The sequence below is a fragment of the Castor canadensis genome, chromosome 11, assembly GCF_047511655.1.
Source record: "Castor canadensis chromosome 11, mCasCan1.hap1v2, whole genome shotgun sequence".
NCBI classification, from domain to species: Eukaryota; Metazoa; Chordata; class Mammalia; order Rodentia; family Castoridae; genus Castor; species Castor canadensis.
This window is the reverse complement of record NC_133396.1, coordinates 106,026,000-106,037,674: the sequence shown is the minus strand read 5'-3', so window position 1 is coordinate 106,037,674 and position 11,675 is coordinate 106,026,000. Positions and strand designations below refer to the sequence as shown.

Sequence of the window (11,675 nt, the reverse complement as noted above, 5' to 3'; positions counted from 1 at the left end):
GCTGACCGCTCATCCCTGCAGGGCTGGGCCACGGACCTGAGGCAGGAAAGGCAGCGAAGCTCCTAGGGAGGGGTCCTGACCTGGGCGGAAGGAGGGAAAGGCACGACGACTGAGCCGGCCGCACCCGGCTCCCAGCAGTTTTGGGAAAGCGGCTAGGAGGAGCTGCGGGGGCGGAGCCGGCGTGGTGGGCAGGTCCCACTCCTTTAGGACCCGGTGCGGCGGGGGCGGGCCTTGCCGGGGGCGGAGCCGAGCGGGAGGTGGAGCCTGGCTCCGGGCCGGGTAGGAGGGAGCGAGGCGGGGCCGGTGGCTGCGCGGTGCCCCAGTGTGCGTGAAGCAGACCCGGCCGCCGCGGTTTCCGCGTGTGGTCCCGCACCTGCTGCCCTTGCCCGGCCTGGGGCGCCCCTGCCATGCCGCTGGCGCTGCTCTGGGCCCTGGGGCTTCTGGGCGCGGGCAGCCCTCGGCCCTCCCCGCCTCTCCCAAATATAGGTGAGTTCCCCGGGCAGAGTGGGTCGAGGGGCGGACTGGGAAAAGGTGCAGGAAAGTTAGGAAGCTTTGGGGTACTGAGGCCAGCCGGAGAGCCCAGCCAGAGCGCGGCTTGCCTGGTCTGCTGCCCTGGGCCTAGGGCCTAGTGACTTGGCGATGGAGTGAAGAGGGAAGGAGGAGGGATGCTGGTGCCCCCTGTCCGGTCGCCCTCAGCCTTGTCCCTCAGGCACTTTCAGGCTCAGGTACCAGGCAGCGAGGGGCCCGCCCAGCGCCCCCTAAGAATCGTGGAAAGTGGGTCGCTCCTCCCCAGGACTGACGTCTTCCCTCTTCTGGGGCCCAGATAACCGGTCCACCTGGTGCCAGGGGCCCGAGTGGGCACAACTCTTGGGGGTTAGGGAAGAGTATTCTTCCCAGGCCCCCACCCCAGGCCTGGGCGGCCAGGCACTGTTCATCCTGGTACTGTTGCCACCAGAAGCCTGGCTGAGCGGAAGGGGTCCGGGAGGAGCCTGGAGAAGGCAGCAGTGGCCAGGAAAGAGGCCGAGACACCAACTCCTCCTTGGAACTTTCACTTCCCGCTGCTGTCTTGGGCTGGGGGCCGCAAGAGCAGGCGGGGGTGGAGTGTCCGGAGGAGAGAAGGCCATTGTGGGGGGGCGGGCATTAGGGGAGGAAGCAGAGGCTGTGGGGAGCGGGCGTGCCTCACTGGGCATCAGGGCTGTTTAGGGAGGTGGAGGTGTTTGCACTGCTCACCCAGAAATAGGCGTTCCCGGCATCTCCGATGTGAAGGAAGGGGAGGGCAAGTGGGCACCAGGCCACAAGGCTTTGCCTAGTCCTAAGAGGGCGTTCCTGGTGGGGAAGTAATTGGAAAGGAGTGGGAACAGGGGAGGGTCCCTGTGAAAGCCTGAGATTGGACAGGGGGCACAAACGGAGGCCACAGGCTGGACAAGCTGAACCTCTTTCTCTAGAACTTATGGATGGATGGGCTGGTGAGTAGAAAACAGTAAGTTGGAGAGAACCCCCTTTGGTAGACTGGTAGACTCCTTTAAGTCTCAGTATGCAATGCAGAAGCCCTTCAGGCACAGAAGGGTCTTGATCCTTGGTCTTGGGTCTGAGAGCACTAGTCATCCCAGTCCTGCCATAAATTCCATCAGCACTCTCCTGGGGGGTGGGGGAATCTGGTATCCTGCAGGTGGCACTGAGGAGCAGCAGACCAGACCAGAGAAGGCCCTGAGTGGGCCCTTGGAGCACCAGGCCCTTCAGGACAAGCCCCCTATCAGCCTAGCAGAGGTGCTTCAGGTGAGCTTCCCTCTCCCTGTTAACAAAGAAATACAGCCACTCACACCCCACATCACCAAGCCCAAAGCTTGGCTGTGGAGCCAATGAGCAGACCCCTTGAAGCAGGTTCATTCCACATCAGCTGCCTCTCCTGCCCCACCCCAGCACCTGGCTTCACTTAACTTCCTTTCCTCTCTGTACACTAGTCTGCCTCAGTACCACCCAATCTGTCCATCTCCACTGAGGAAATATGGAAGCCAGACTTGCTTCTTTCACATCAAGTTGGTTTTCTCAGTGGAGAGATTTGGAAAGTGTTAGGGCCTCACCGACACCCCCCCCCATTCTAAAGCTGAGTCAGAGGAAGGGCTGGAGCCTGCGCTGGGTCCTCCACGATGCTTCCTCTCTGAACAGGAAGCCGTGAAGGGGCGGCTCAGATACCTTCCTTGACCTCCCCACACAACCCCCCAGAACAATGCCCCAAGCCAGGCAGGGCTTCCTGGTCCCTCCCTTGGGATCCCCCACCAGTGACCTAATTGTTGGTGCTCTCCTGAGGGCCTGAGGCTTTCTGGTTAGAGACGGTAGAGGCTGTGTGCAAGGCTAGGGAGGTGATATGCCTTCTGGTACCCACAGACAAGTCCACCTGAGTCCTTAAGGATCAAATTGGAGCTGGATGGTGAGAGTCATATCCTGGAGCTGCTACAGAATAGGTAAGATGGCAGAAATAATAATAATCACATGACCTACAACTTACAAACCACTTACTATGTGCCAGGTACTAAGTGCCTATGCTCATGTAATTCTCATAACAATCCTCTAAGATAGATACTACTACTGTGTATTATATGAAGAAGTTAAGGCACAGAGAGGTTAAATAACTTGCCCAAAGTCACACAGCTAGTGTGTGTGAAAACCCATATTGGAACCCAGATAGCCTGGTGGAGTCAGTGGGCCAAACCCCTAGGGGCTGCCTCAGGGGAATTGGGAAGGTTGGGGGTGTTTCCTCTACTACCTTAGGCCTCAGCTTGTCACTGCACCACCCCGTGAAGTAGCTCAGTTACCACCCTCCTTTCTCTTCACTCCTTAGGGATTTGGTCCCAGGCCGCCCAACCCTAGTGTGGTACCAGCCCAATGGCACTCAGGTGGTCAGTGAGGGACACACTCTGGTGAGTCAGTCCAGCTTGCACCTGTTTTTAGCCTAGACGAAGGAAGGAGGGGCAAGGCAAGGGTGGCAGCGCTGGAGGAAGTGGGTGGACACTTTAGGTCTTTGCCAGCAATCTGAACTTCTGGATTCAAGTGCTCCTCTTCCCTTCCAGCTGGCGCTAACATTGTTCCTCTGCTGTAGGAAAGCTGCTGCTACCAGGGAGGAGTGTGGGGCCACGTGGGCTCCTGGGTCACCATCTGCACTTGCTCTGGGCTTAGGTACAGTGGTTGGGTTCTGTGACAGTGGAGGGGGCACAGGCATGGAGCAGAAATGTTCTCTAACTTCTTGTCTCTTTCCTTAGGGGGTTGGTGGTCCTGTCCCCAGAGAGAAGCTATGCCCTGGAGCTGGGGCCTGGGGACCTTCAGGGTCCTCCCATTATCTACCGCATCCAAGACCTCCTCCTGCCAGGCCACTCCTGTGCCCTAAGCCAGCGTGCACCTATGCCCACTCAGGCTCCATCAGACCTCCCCCTGGGACAGCATCACATTCGCCGGGTGAGAAGGAATGGCAGGAAAGCTAGGCTTCAGCCGTCTGCAGGGCTGACCTGGCTCCTCAGAGCTCTGTTCACAGTGATAGCAGCTCCTACTGTTGAAGCCATTCCCCTGTGCCAGGCACTTGTGAACACTGCTTCATTTACTCTTCCCAGCAAGTCTAGCAGGCAGATGCCATCAATAGCTCGGAGGGGTTAGCTGACGTTCCCAAGGCCATACTATTCGTAAATGATATATGTAGGATTTAAAAGTGGAGTTCCACTCAAACCCCTCACCCATCTTACAAGCTCTTTTGCAGAGAACTCTCACTTGGGTATAGAAAATATATAGTTACCAACTGGAAAGCAATAAAAACCCCATTTCCTAGTTTGTTAAATGGGGATAATAACACTGCTTTAAAGGGTTTCTGTGAAGATTAAATGAATTGATACATATTGCTTAAAATTGTGCCTGGTATATAGATAGTACTGATAGGTCAGCTATTATTTTTGTTTATTTTTTTGGTGGCACTGGGGTTTGAACTCAGGGCCTCATTCTTGCTAGGCAAGGCACTCCACCACTTGAGCCACTCAGCCAACCCTGTTTTGTGTTGGGTATTTTCAAGATAGGGTCTCATGAACTATTTGTCTAAGGCTGGCTTTGAACCTTGATCTTCCTGATCTCTGCCTCCTGAGGATTAACAGACATGAGCCATTAGCACCTATTTTATTTTTAAAATTTTGCAAGAAGTACTGAGTTTGGACTGGGAAAAGCAGAGCTCCACTCCTAGCTTCATAATCTACTTCTTGATCAATTGTGGACAAGTCCCTGGCCTCTGTGGCTCTCCATGGTTCATCTGTGAAATGGGCTCTTCACCATCCTCTGCCTGACTGCCTGGGGTGGTCACAGACATAATTTGATCAGCCTGTGAGGCAGGTTGGCCTGACACTGCCTCCTTCCTTATGCACAACAGAAGCGGGATGTGGTAACAGAGACCAAGATCGTGGAGCTGGTGATTGTGGCTGATCATTCAGAGGTAAGTCTGCTGGCCCTGCAGTCCTTCCTTGCTCCCTGCCCCAGCCACCTTTCATGGTAACCTGTCTTGGTCCACAGGTCAGGAGGTACCCTAACTTCCAGCGCCTGCTGAACCGCACTCTAGAAGTGGCCCTCCTGCTGGACACAGTGAGTGTTGGGCTGGGCAGGAGTCCTACAGGCCCCTGACAACAGCAACCCTTTTCTGAGCCTCATCTCTCTTTCAGTTCTTCCGGCCCTTGAATGTTCGGGTGGCATTAGTGGGTGTAGAGGCCTGGACCCAGCACGACCTGGTGGAGATAAGCTCGAACCCAGCCATCACTCTAGAAAACTTCCTCCACTGGCGTCGGGCAGACTTGCTGCCTCGATTGCCCCATGACAGTGCCCAGCTGGTGACGTAAGTCTCCCAGGCCCAGCCAGAGAGCCCTGGCTCTACCCTTTGCTAATGAAATTCACACCCCCTTGAACTCTACCTCAACTCCTAAAGCTCTGACCAGCATGTCTTCAGGCCCTGACCTTTGACCTCTCATTTCACAGTGGTACTTCCTTCTTTGGGCCTATGGTGGGCATGACCATTCAGAACTCCATCTGTTTCCCTGACTTCTCAGGAGGTGTGAACATGGTGAGTTTTTTGTAGCTCTCCTCTCTCTTCCCTAGTCAGTTTCTACCACATGTGGAGCTATTTATTCACTGAAACCCCCTCTACACACTTGGCCAGCCTCAAAGCTGTGGGTATAGTAGAGGTGTGTGATACAGCCTGTGCTTGTCAAGGAACCTCTCACTTGGTGGCCAGCTTATAACAGTGTACACAGAAGGGGAAGGTGGCACAAAGAACAGAGATGATCTCCAGGTGCCACACAGGAGAGGAAAGAGCTGAGCTAGAGCGCAAATTTCCTGTCGCACATGCCTGGACTCTCCTACTTCAGAAGCAATTAAGGAGGGAAGCAGTGCCCGCCAAGTGCCCAGATGAGATGAAGAGGGAACAGGAGTATCCAGGGTTCTGAGCATTGTGTTGGATTCAGGCTGGGGCTACACCTGGGGTATCCTCTCTTCACTTTCAGGACCACTCCACAAGCATCCTGGGAGTTGCCTCATCTATAGCCCATGAGTTGGGCCACAGCCTGGGCCTGGACCATGATTCACCTGGGAGTGGCTGCCCATGTCCAGGTCCAGCCCCAGCCAAGAGCTGCATCATGGAGGCCTCCACAGAGTAAGTAATCTCAGGATGCAGGGAGTAGGGGATGGAGTGCGGGCCAGGAGAGACCTCAGCCCCAACCTTCCTTGCTGCCCTCCCCAGCTTCCTGCCAGGCCTGAACTTCAGCAACTGCAGCCGACAGGCTCTGGAGAAAGCCCTCCTGGACGGGATGGGCAGCTGCCTCTTTGAACGGCTGCCCAGCCTACGCCCTATGTCCACTTTGTGTGGAAATATGTTTGTGGACCCTGGCGAGCAGTGTGACTGTGGCTTTCCTGATGTAAGCCCCTCACCCTAAGCCTTGTCTTCTCCCTTCTGTGTCCTCACCCTGGATAATTAGCCTTCTGAGATGTTCTTTGGTTCTGAAGGGACCTCCCAGTACAGGGAAAGCACATGGATTGTTGGGCTGTAGCTCTCACTTGCTGTGGGGCTTCTGGCACCTTCTGGGTTTGCTTTTGGGGAGTGGGAACAGGTCGGCTCTTGCACCTGGCCTGCTGATGCTCAGCCCCCTCTGTGTCCTTGCCCACAGGACTGCACTGATCCCTGCTGTGATTCCTTCACCTGCCAGCTGAGGCCAGGGGCACAGTGTGCATCTGACGGACCCTGTTGTCAAAATTGCCAGGTGGGCACAGACTAGACTGGTCACCCAGAGTTCACCTGCAGGGGGCCAGGGTGAAAGTGTCATTCTGATTTCTATGACCCCTGAGCTCCCTGGCTGAATTTTCCCAGTACCCACCCTGATGTTTGCCCATTCTCTGCAGCTGCGCCCTGTTGGCTGGCAGTGCCGCCCTTCCAGAGGTGACTGTGACCTGCCTGAGTTCTGCTCAGGAGACAGCTCCCAATGCCCCCCTGACATAAGCCTAGGGGACGGTGAGCCCTGCGCTGATGGACAGGCTGTATGCGTCCATGGACGCTGTGCCTCCTATGCCCAGCAGTGCCAGTCACTCTGGGGACCTGGAGCCCAGCCTGCTGCACCACTTTGTATCCACACAGCCAACACTCGGGGCAATGTCTTTGGGAACTGCGGGCGCAGCCCCAACGGCAGCTACGTGCCCTGCGCCCCTACGTAAGTCAGGAAGCCAGGTTCCTGCTCTGGGTTTGTAAGAGCCTGAGCCCTGCTTCCATTGACCCTGCTTGCCTTTCTTCTACCCCCAGAGATGCAATCTGTGGGCAGCTGCAGTGCCAGGTAGGTAGGACGCAGCCTTTGCTGGGTTCAGCCCGAGATCTGCTCTGGGAAAGCCTAGAAGCCAACGGGACACAGCTGAACTGTAGTTGGGTGCACCTGGATCTAGGCAATGATGTGGTTCAGCCTCTCCTGGCTCTGCCTGGCACTGCCTGTGGCCCTGGCCTGGTGAGTAGCCCGGGTAGACAAAAACAGGTGGGAAGGGACACATGAACCACAGCAAGCAGTGTCCACCAGTACAAAAGGCACAGGCTCTACCTCAGATTGAGCGAGTCTTGTCTTTCCACTGAGCCTCTGTTTCCCCATCTGTAAAAGCAGGTATGACCTCAGCCTGTGGCCTCTCAGTCCTAGTGGAGCTTTGTGAAACTCTGATCTTTGCTCTTCTCTCTCCACGGGACAGGTGTGCATCGACCAGAGATGCCAGCCCATGGATCTCCTGGGAGCACAGGAATGTCGAAGCAAATGCCACGGTCATGGGGTAAGCTAATACTGGGAAGATGGAAAAGAAAGGAACCTCCAGGAAGGAAAACAATGAGGAGCGATGGAAACACATGTTCCTGGATTCCAACCTTTGCTTTGCCACTTCCTAGCTGTTTAACCTGGGGCAGGTTATTAACATTCCTGAGTTCAGTTTCCTCATCCATCAAATGGGTATAATAAGAGCCCACTTCCTAGGGTTGTGTGCTGAGAAAGAAGGCTGCTAGCACGGTGCCCAGCATATTGAAGGTGCTCCTTAAGTGTTAGCTTGATCTAATTTCCTCTGACATGGATGAAGACTCCCTCTCTTTAAGGCTCTGGCTCTCTCTACCCATCATCCTCAGAACACCTTCCAGTTGTGGAAGTCTGAGCTCTTGAAAAGCTGGATACAGGGAAATGGTCCAGTATGCCGAACCCCCCCATTGCTCATCCTGTACTTCTAGGTCTGTGACAGCAACAGGCACTGCCACTGTGAGGAGGGCTGGGCACCCCCTGACTGCATCAACCAGCTCCAAGGTAGCCTGGGGGTGGGGCTTGGGCAACTGGAGGGCAAAATGGCTTCCTTTCCCCTGGCCCTCCTTCTGACTCCTTCACTTCCAGTTCCTGGACTCTGACCCCTGAACCTCTCCACATTCTCTGACCACTTCACTCCCTGCCTCCCCACTCCCACCCCCACCCCGCTGCTCCTTCCTGGATGGAGAGTTCTTAGCCCTGACTGCCTTTAAACCTGACCTCTCCCATAGCAACCAGCTCCCTGACCACAGGCCTGCTCCTCAGCCTCCTGCTGTTGCTGGTTCTAGTGCTACTTGGTGCCAGCTACTGGCACCGTGCCCGCCTGCACCAGCGACTCTGCCAACTCAAGGGATCCAGCTGCCAATACAGGTATAAACCTCAACTTGCTGCTGCCATTTCAGGACTGGGGACAGTTCTGAAGCCTGCCCTCACCTGCACAGCCCTTGCCCCTGCTTGGGCCCCAGTCTTCTTAGACCCTGAACTTGACCACTACATCCACACACCTCCCTTCCCTATATGTGTCCTATAACTCTTCACTCCCAGGCACACCTCTTGTGGGGCAACTGGCGTGCCAGGGCCATTTCCCCCAGGACTCCAGTGAGGGGTAAGGATGGCCCTCTCACAGGCTAATCACCTTCTCCCTTGGGCTACAAAGAGTTAACTTCCCCCAAGGATGGAAGGTGAGTGGTCAGCAGGGTTTGAGGCTAGACCCTCTCTTCTCTTTCCTCTTGCTCAGGGCAGCCCAATCTGGTCCCCCTGAACGGCCAGGACCCCCACAGAGGGCCCAGCTGATGCCAAGCACTAAGGTGAGCCTTGGATGCCAGAGGGAAGGGGACTCACCTTGGGCCCTGGAGGTGGGCATTGAAGGTTTTAGACTTAGACCAGCATTGCCCAGAGTTAATCAGAGAAGTCAGGACCAGCCCCTTCCCCCCCCCCCCAACCCTCGCCATGGCTGCAGGCAAAAGAGTGCAGGAGCCTGGAGTGGGAGGGCCAGTCCACCCAGAGGAGGCTCTGCTGAGCTCTTTCAGCTGGCCACACTGGTGGCTTTGAAAGGTGGGTCTATCCATCCCCTTCACAGTGACCAGTGCAGGGGACAAGGGAGGGGGGTTCTCAGAAGGGCCTTCAGTGTGCCAGGACCTGACAAGGCCCAGGACCCCTGTGTAGAAGGGCTGGTGAGTACCCTCGGCCTGAGCCCTGTCTCTGATGGCAGGAGTATGTGGAGGTAGCCTGCTTGCCCATACCACCACTTATTATCCCCTGCATGCAGCTGAATAACTGCATGCACTGCCCCCACTGCCCCTGGGGCCCTGCTGCCCCTGTCTGAGCACTAACTCCTCTCTGCACACATCTGTCTCTCTGCTCCCTTCTCCCCACTCTGTACCTGTGTACCCCTCCTGCCCTTTCAGCAGACTAGTGCTCTTGGCTTCCCGGCTCCCCCCTGCAGGCCGCTGCCACCTGACCCTGTGCCCAAGAGACTCCAGGTAAATCTGGGCTGTACCCTGCCCTGTCACAAGACAGGTGGGAGGATTGAAGGCCATCTGCAGTTCTGATCCCTGCTCCCTGCCAGCGGTGCTCTTCATTAGGTGACCAGGGTGCCCCCCTCAGCCTTCTGACAGCCCCAGAAGCAGCAAAGGATGAGCCTCCTGTCTTGACGTCTACCACCATCTGGTGGTCAGTGGCAGGATTGCAGTAGGCCAGGGACTCCACTGTTGATCCACACCTCCCTCTCCTGAAGCATCTATCATCTGGCATGCACCCAAGCCCTCTGCTCATGCCCCCATTCTCTCCTGCCCCCCTGACTTTGCATGCTGACTTTAACCCCACTAGGGATCCCTCTGCATGTCCACTGCCCTTCGCTGTACTTTCACAGCCACTGCCCCTCTCTCTGTTCAGGCTGAGCTGGCTGACCGACCCAATCCCCCCACCCGCCCTCTGCCCGCTGACCCAGTGGTGAGGCACCTGAAGGTAACAGTTGGGGGAGAGAAGGGCACAGCCTCTCCCCCCACCTAGGGCTGTGGTGCTGGTAGCTGTGGCGGTGGTGGATATGCAAGATGCCCTCTCTGTGCCTGAGGGCACATACCCAGTGGCTTCTTTAATGGTGACAGGTTTGTTTGCAGACAGGGTGACCTCTGATGCTGCCCCCAAGTTGGTGTTCCCCAGCACCAGTGCATCAGGGGTGGGCAACATGATCCCCTCCCCAAGCTGGCTCCTGCCTTCTCTCTCAGTCTCAGGGGCCTGGGAAGCCCCCACCCCCAAGGAAGCCACTGCCTGCCGACCCCCAGGGCCGGTGCCCGCCAGGTGACCTGCCTGCCCCAGGAGCTGGAAACATACCGCTGGTGGTACCCTCCAGGTAGTAAGGAGGGTGTTGCTGAGGATGGGTGAGCAGGATGAGAGATCTAGGGAAGGGGACCTCTGACCATTTTTCTTGACTTCCTGTACTCCAGGCCAGCACCCCCACCCCCAGTATCATCCTCGCTCTACCTCTGACCTCTCCTGAGGTTTTGATGCCTCCAGCCAGGATTTAGGACTTAAAGAAGCAGAATCCCCGCTGGAGTCCCCCAAGAAGGAGTGGGAGCCAGAGCCTCAACCCTGCAGTGCCCAATCATAAGGAACCAGGCACCGTGAGGCGCTGTCAAGCAGCTTCCTTGGGATCCGCCAGCATAGCTGCAGCCAGCGTTGGGGAGAGGCTGGGCAGAGGGAGGTACACAGCCTGTCTCTGCTTGGCTGCAAATAAACATGAGATCTTGGGAATGCGCCTCTGAGTTTGTCTGCTTCTGGAAGCTGGGCCGCCACGGCTGCGTGTCTAGGTCTGGCCGCCAGGAGACGCTGCTTCATCAGACCAGGGCGGGAGTCAGGAAGGGTCAGTCAGAATGTTCCCCGGGAGGCTCCAGGCATGCTTCTGCCCACTCTGAGATGGCGCCCAGCAATCCTGTGCCACAGGAATTGTTTGTCCCCAGTCTCCAAGTCCTCGCCCCTAATGCTGCCCAGCCCCCAGCGGCAAGCTATAGACAAACTGACCGAGCTGTCAGACCAGCGTCCCCACCCTCTGACCAGTGGCTGGGAAAAGTGGATTTAACTGGTATTCTCAGAGCCTGGAGCCGGGGCGGAGCAGGGCTGCGGCTCCCACGATCCCAAGGCCTGCACCTGCCTCCTCCCGCCCCCACCTGAGGGCTCCCGAACAAAGGTGCTTTGTACGGGCCGCCACCACCTCATGACTTTGTCGTCAGAACTAGGTCCTGCATGGGCCCCCTGCCCAGAAGGAAGGTGTGGGGTGGAAAGGCACAGGTTCCAACCCCAAAGTGGGCATCAAGGCTCTATAAGAACAGGGATGTCCCAGGAGACACCATGTCTCTTCCCCTCGCACCATCCCTAGATATGCAAAGAAACAGGGGCAATATACGAAGGTGGATGGACACACTCTGTGGATCCTGGGGTGTGCCTCGTTTTCCCCTATATGGCTGAAGGGTGTGTGCCTTTGTTTAAAATCTTCAATTTTTTTTTTTGAGATGGGGGTGGAGGGAAGGCTGGCCTTAAACTCCTAATCCTTCCTCAACCTCCCAAATGTTGAGATTACAGGCTCTACCACTACCAGCTCAGGCCTCCTAAACTTCTAATAAGGTTTTCTACCAGACACCAAAGACAAGACACCCTCCCCCCCCCAAAAAAAAAAAAAGTAGTAGTGCACGCTTGGAACAGTAGCACTGGGGAGCCTGAGTCAGGAGAATAGTGAGTTTGTGGCCATCCTGGGCTACACAACGGGACTCTGTCTTTAAAAAAATTAAAAATAAATAAATAAAAACACGAACAAAACACCAACAACAAACTCAGCGGAATTCGTTCCCCCCTCGCCCC

The 11,675-nt window shown here is 56.3% G+C and overlaps 1 protein-coding gene across 8 annotated transcripts; it reads left to right on the top strand.

Moving 5' to 3' along the window:
* The first annotated feature begins 282 nt into the window (after positions 1-282).
* Adam15 (ADAM metallopeptidase domain 15) lies at positions 283-10,574 on the top strand. Of its 8 annotated transcripts, none has more exons than XM_020166194.2 (23): positions 283-486; positions 1,670-1,776; positions 2,386-2,462; positions 2,840-2,918; positions 3,098-3,174; positions 3,258-3,450; positions 4,400-4,462; positions 4,540-4,608; positions 4,686-4,855; positions 4,996-5,080; positions 5,520-5,668; positions 5,756-5,930; positions 6,180-6,272; positions 6,412-6,716; positions 6,806-7,001; positions 7,234-7,311; positions 7,754-7,826; positions 8,054-8,192; positions 8,560-8,629; positions 9,230-9,304; positions 9,717-9,788; positions 10,049-10,173; positions 10,268-10,574. In XM_020166194.2, exons 1-23 carry the CDS (start codon positions 408-410, stop codon positions 10,308-10,310), a joined length of 2,592 nt encoding a protein of 863 aa, XP_020021783.2. In that variant the 5' UTR covers positions 283-407; the 3' UTR covers positions 10,311-10,574. The 8 variants fall into 8 exon arrangements, with proteins under 8 accessions (XP_020021783.2, XP_073904037.1, XP_073904041.1 ...); XM_074047936.1 differs by having other exon boundaries at positions 284-486; positions 9,233-9,304; XM_074047937.1 differs by lacking the exon at positions 283-486 and adding an exon at positions 1,164-1,466.
* Positions 10,575-11,675: the final 1,101 nt, after the last annotated feature.